This window comes from Egretta garzetta, unplaced genomic scaffold, assembly GCF_000687185.1.
Source record: "Egretta garzetta isolate BGI_Z169 unplaced genomic scaffold, ASM68718v1 scaffold14, whole genome shotgun sequence".
Lineage (NCBI taxonomy): Eukaryota > Metazoa > Chordata > Aves > Pelecaniformes > Ardeidae > Egretta > Egretta garzetta.
Genome location: NW_009259588.1, coordinates 781,632 through 787,818, shown reverse-complemented (window position 1 = coordinate 787,818; position 6,187 = coordinate 781,632). Strand labels below are relative to the sequence as shown.

The following is a 6,187-nucleotide window of genomic DNA, read 5'->3' as shown; positions in this document are numbered from 1 at the left end:
GGGTCCCGTTCTGAACCTGCGATAACAGACCCGGCTCTTCCCAGCGTCGGCAGAGCCGGACCGGTCGTCGGGGCACTTGAAGGAAGACCGAGGGGAAGAAAGGGTAAATCCACGTTCGGGAAGTAAACTGGTAACTCCAAAGCTCGCGGTTGACAAATTATAGCTCTGTTATAAACAAGACTTTATTAAACAAGACTTTTCCCAAGATAACCTCGTCCATGATCGTTAGTTAATGTGGTTGCACAGGTGGTAATCAAAGGCTGAACTTTGGGGCTGAAGGACACCCTTCTGCTCACATGGCCGCATTCTTAAATTTATCAAGGCTTTGGTCTTTAAATACTGAACGGGAGTAACATCTGGTAGCTCTTTTGTTTATGAGTTAGCATAGCTGGTATGCCAGAAACAACGCTTTCTTGTCTTATTAATAAGATCGTATAAAAACTGAACCACACGGGAAGAACACAAGAAATGTTCTGGGTGTGGGAGTGAGTATCTTCAGCTAACTCTGTCATCAAGTGGGAAAACTGTGTGTAATGGAGCCAATCAATTCCTGTTTTTTTAAAAAGGTATAACGGGTCACTTAAGGATATGTCCTTTTGGTTTCTCTTTTCTTTTGTAGGGCATGGAGGGTCAGGAACTGCCTTACGTGCTCATTGACTGTGTAGGAGGGAAGCATGGAGTATATGAAGACCATGTTGAATTTCTGGAGAAACATTTTCATCTCATCACCATGAAAGAATATCTTGAAAACAAGAAATCTCTCGGCAGAAAGATCAGAGCTATTTATATATGGTATCACAAACCAGTTATTAATGAAGAGCTGCTCCAGAGCTTGCCTAACTTGAAGATAGTTGCAAATGCTGGAGTGGGGATAGATAACCTGGACCTGAACCTCCTCTCCAGCTATGGTGTCAAAGTGTCCAACACTCCATTTGTTGTTTCCACCGACACTGCAGACTTTGGGATGGCTTTGATGCTGGCATCTTCCAGGAGACTCATGGAAGGTAATGGCTGAAATGGTTTTAGTCTTCTTATAGGAAAGGTGGCTCTTCAAAACACGCAGTTAGAAAGTGTGTGCTGGTGCAAAGGTAAGCTTAAAAGCAGAAATACAGGAAAATACAGAGATGAGGAAAGAGCTAAGACAAATCTGTCATGTTGACAATAACTTGCAGGCAGATTTCCAAACAGGCGCGGCAGCAAGGGAGATGCATACCTTCTTCAGACAGCCCTATATTCAGGCCTCTTCTCCCTCAGCCCATAGCCACTTATTCGTTCTACTTGTTCGCTGCAGTCTTGCTTTTCAAGTTTTAAGAAAAGGGGATTAAAAGGAGATGTTTTCAAGGAGGCTTGAAACCTTTTATTCCAAGCTGACATGTATCTGAGTCATTACGAACAAGCTGTCCAGAAATCTGTCCACCATGCTCTCTGTTTCTTTTCCCTGCCAACTTTGGTGTATCTGCAAGATAGTTGGGAATCCTATTTTGGCCTGACTGAAAGTCTTGATGAGCGACAACTGACTCATCAGTTGCACCATTCAGCATTTACAATATAGGTGGCATCCGTGGCGCTGCCAGTTTCATAAGCCCTGCTGGTGAACCACCATGAGTAAGAAGCTGCATTGCTGAGGTGCATTTCAATGGCGCAATAATCTGCACCACAGGCAGGTGTGCGAGACGATGGGTAGGTATGTGATGCACGTCGAGGGGAGGCTGCTGCTTTGGCCTTACCTTCCTTGTCTGCCAAAGAGGGGCTGGATATGTTTCCACCCCCAGCAAGAAATCAGTGTCAGATGTCATGTTGACAGCACAGAGTTATTCACATCTTGTCCAGAAACACAGTAAGATTATGTTACTGCTCCTCTCCTCCTGCCTTCTCTTATGATAAAAAGCAAGTGGGAAAAATGTAACCAGGTGCCAGGACATCCTTTGCATGATGTTTTTCCTTCCTTTCCCCTCTCCAAGGCTATCAGATGGCAGTCTCCCCTGACACGGAGTATTTCCCCGCTAACTGGCTGGGCGCTGAGGTTTCTGGGGCGACCCTGGGGATCGTGGGAATGGGCACAATTGGCTACAAAGTGGCCGAGAGAGCCAAAGCCTTTGAAATGAAGATTTTGTACCACAACAGGAATCAGAGGTAAAGCTGGTTGCAGCTCCATGGAAAGTCTATTTTGTCACTGCTTTTAAACATTATTTGTACCTTTCACTGTCAGACTGTTCTCCTGTTTTCCCTGTGTTAGGATAGGATAATGTGCTTGCTGGGCTGTTGTTATTAAATATTGTGCCAGGAAGCAGTGAGGGCCACAGATCATGGCCAGGTTCACCCAAAAGTCCAAATCATCAGGTGAGCCCAGACTGGGGCTGAGGGGAGCTGGAGACCAGCCCTGCTGCGGCATTGCTGGGGCAGGGACTGACGGCCCCGGGGGGAGCTGCCGTGGGGCCCTGGGGTGTGGGGAAGCCCCAAGGGCGCAGGCAGGGACAGCCAAGGCTGGTAGTGCCTCAGGACCATAACAATAAGTTGCTGCCTTATTATTGGCTCTTTGTTTTAAGTGGCAAAGTACACACACTTGATTCAAAACAGTCATTAATTTCCCAATTTATACAGAAACAAAGTCAGGAAGGAATGGGAGAGAGACATCTCACTGGTCTCCCCGTGAGTTGGGGCTCCCTGGGCCTTCCCATCATGTCGGTGACATTGCAAAAGGCTGGGGAAAGGAGAAATAGTCAGGGCAGACATAACTCCCATGACTTAGGTGAGGCAGGGACACAGGCAGAGACATCTCCTCCTTTCTGAGCCAGCTGATAATGAAGAGCCGGACTTGCCAGCCTGTTTGCTATCTTCTAGATGAGGTGTATGTGCCCTTCACAAGATGCCATGGGTCCCATCAGGCTCACCCCACCCTTCTCTTTTGTGAGAATCTGATGGGAGCTGGGCAGTACATGCCCCAACCTTGTCCTGATATGGATCGAATGCACTGGTGGGTCCCACAGCATGCAGTTTGAGTGAGCCGGTGCTGATGCACGCAGCAAGCAGACTACTGCCCTGTCTTGTGGGTTTCCTCCGTACTTTTGAGATGAGTTACTTTTTGCAGGGAAGGGAGTTCATGCCAAACATCAGATTTGCTTTTGGGTTGGAAAGGAATCCCTGTTGCAACAGGAAGCTGTGACACAAATGCATTTATTTTATTATTTATTCAGTGCATTTACATGATACTCACTTCTTACTTTCCATCCCCACAGGCACAGTACTGCACATTTGTGTATCGTGCACTTGGTATTGTGGGAAGCAGCTTAACATTTTTCTTTACTGAGTTTCAGTCAGATAACTGGCTAACTGCTTTGCATGGTGGAGCAAAGAAAACAATTAAGAAACCTTTTCTCTAATTTGAACTTTCTCTTGTTGCTGACCACTGGAGTTTAATTTTGGGTTTTTCCCCTCAGAAACAAGGAAGAAGAAAGTGCCGTTAGAGCTATTTACTGTAAGAAGATAGATGATTTGCTCCAGCAGTCAGATTTTGTGTTGCTGTCTGTGAACCTGACTCCACAGACGCATAAACTGATTGGGAAGAGGGAGCTGGAGCTGATGAAACCCACAGCTACTCTCATTAATATCAGCAGAGGTAGGGTGCAGAATAAACAAAACTGCATTATGGTTTGCTGGCATAAATAGTCCTGGGAAAACCAAACCCTAATATAGAGTCTGTCACTCTGAAATTTTCAGTAAATTCTCTGATTACCGGATTATTTAGATGTCCGTGGTCATACCTCAGCAAAACATTTAAGCATTTCCATAATTATGAGCAAGCAGGCCTCTAAAGCATTAGTGACCTTGGAGTGTTAGAAGGCCATGTATATCTGTATAATCTCTTACGCTGTTTGTTTAGTGCAGTGTTGTTGCTAACATACATCAGGGTGGCACAGCCCACTCTGAAGTCCGGCACTGTACTTTGTTTTATGGTGCTACGCACTGCCCTTTAAAATTCCTGACTGTCCAACTCTGATGCACGCGCCCAAGCTTCCTCCTCCCGCTTCATCGCCTGCTCTGCTGCAGCTCTGGCTTTGTGAACGTCACTAAGCCCTGCCGTTCTCTTGGCCCCCATGCCCAAAAGGATGGCGAGAGAACAGCACAGAATGTGAACATAAGAGTATCCTTCTTACTGTAACCCAGGTCTGGTTGTGGATCAGGATGCTTTGGTGGAAGCCCTTCAAAACAAAGTTATTAAGGCAGCTGCTCTGGATGTGACATATCCTGAACCGTTGCCAAGGTAGGACATGTACTTAAGGTAAATATAAATGAGTATATGTCTGTGGTTCAAGCTAAGTACAAGTTTGTGAGAAGTTACATAATTTCGTTAGTAGGAGTACCTGGTGTATGTGCACTAGTGCCTACTGAAATGACGTCCCTGATCCTTCTGTCCTAGCCAAACAAAACTCACACTGACTCATTTGGAGGATTTGTCGCATAAAAACCCTGAAAGCTAGGCAGCAGCCTGAACTCCTCTGAGTATGCTTGGGTCGTCCAATTAGTTTTTATTTTTAATTATTATTTTAAATATTTCCCTGGCTCCCTTCAGGTAATGAAATAACAGATGAATGCTCTGTGAGTGACGAGCTCAGTATTTCTTTTCCTTTCCCAGGGATCACACTTTGTTAAAGCTGAAGAACGTTATAATAACTCCTCACATTGGAAGTGCCACCACAAAGACACGCCGCCTTATGATGGAAAACATGACGGAAAGCATACAAGCGGGTCTTACAGGTCTCCCTATCCCTAATGAAGTATTCTGTGAAGCAGCCTGCACTTAATGTTAATGCCATTAGTGTTTATCCTGGTGTGAGGAAACAGTAATTTGATCACCCTTCATGTAACTATCCCAGGTGTGATAAGACACATAATGCATAGGTTTAATTTATTTAAATAACCCGAAAGTGATTCTGGATGGAAAACTGCAGTATTTTGTCACAAATGCCAATGAAAATCTCAAGAGTGATAGTCTTTGTGAGAAACTATGGACTAGGGTATTGTTTATTAAGATCTATGTTAAGCTCAATTATTAAGATCTATGTTAAGCCCAATTATTAAGATTTGCTCAATGTAGAGGTTAAGATTTGCTCAATGTAGAGGTTAGGCTTTGCTCAATGTAGAGGTTAGGCAACAGAGGATATGAAACTGCTTACACTAACTGAACCAGATACCGTTTGTGCAAAGACAACCGCCAGATGTTCAAGAACCGACAAGAACAGGACAGACAACCCCATATAAGGACATATGAGTGAGGGGTCAGTCAACTATGGGACAAAGGAGGAAGACTTCTTACTTCGGCCTCAACGACCACCAGGAGGCAGAAAACGACCCCCTAACAACAACTGGGGCATGCGCAGAGTACCTCCAGTACTTCATTGAACAGGGAAGTAAAGGTGTATAAAAATAGACTGATTGAACTGCTCAGTACGGCAGTTGGCGGAGCGCAGACTCCCCTGCCGTCCAGCGCTGTATTTGCTCATATTCTACTTGCTATAATTAATAAAATTTTAATTGGATTATGATCCGTTGTGGTCGCAATTTATAACATCTTGCATTGGTTTCATTTATTTTGCTCACATCCTTTTAAAATTGCCCATCACTGTAACACCGAATTGAAGGGGAGGTTTAGGTTGGACATTAGAAAAAATTTTTCCACAGAAAGGGCTGTCCAGCACTGGAAGGGGCTGCCCAGGGAAGTGGTCGAGTCCCCATCCCTGGAGGTACTTAAAAGATGTGCAGATATGGTGCTTAGGGACATGGTTTAGTGGTGAACTTGGCAGTGTTGGGTTTACGGTTAGACTTGATGATCTTAAAGGTCTTTTCCAACCTAAATGATTCTATGACATTTAAGTCATATTGTAGCGCCACCGGTGAATTACACGGCGTAGCAGACTGCGGTTGGTGTGTCGGACTGGCTGTTCCTGATGCTCCGTCAGCAGTGCTTATTTTCGGGGAACAGTTTGCAAGGCCTTTGTGGGGCCATCCCTTTAATGGGAACGCAGCAGCCGGGTTTATCTTCGCTTCCCAGATAACTTCTGTCCCCACGTAACAGAGCCCGTGCAGCGCTAGGCACGCACGGGCCTTGGCCCTCTGCTTGTACGAGTTTTGCCCCAGCTCGGGCCCCGAGGCTCGCCTGTGCCCGGGGGCAGCTCGGGCTCCTCCTCCC

General features: G+C 45.6%; 1 protein-coding gene across 3 annotated transcripts in view; it reads left to right on the top strand.

The window, feature by feature from the left end:
• LOC104125468 (probable 2-ketogluconate reductase) overlaps positions 1-5,560 on the top strand; it is a 6,428-nt gene extending 868 nt beyond the window's left edge. The window contains exons 1-6 of one of the 3 annotated variants that reach the window (XM_009637917.2): positions 12-103; positions 620-1,004; positions 1,962-2,133; positions 3,438-3,616; positions 4,165-4,261; positions 4,634-5,560. In XM_009637917.2, the coding sequence (XP_009636212.1) occupies positions 623-1,004; positions 1,962-2,133; positions 3,438-3,616; positions 4,165-4,261; positions 4,634-4,802 (999 nt within the window). In that variant the 5' untranslated portion in view covers positions 12-103; positions 620-622 and the 3' untranslated portion in view covers positions 4,803-5,560. Of the gene's footprint in view, positions 1-11; positions 131-619; positions 1,005-1,961; positions 2,134-3,437; positions 3,617-4,164; positions 4,262-4,633 lie in introns of those variants that run through there. The other 2 variants (XM_035893489.1, XM_035893490.1) reach the window with 2 other exon arrangements.
• The last annotated feature ends 627 nt before the right edge of the window (positions 5,561-6,187 follow it).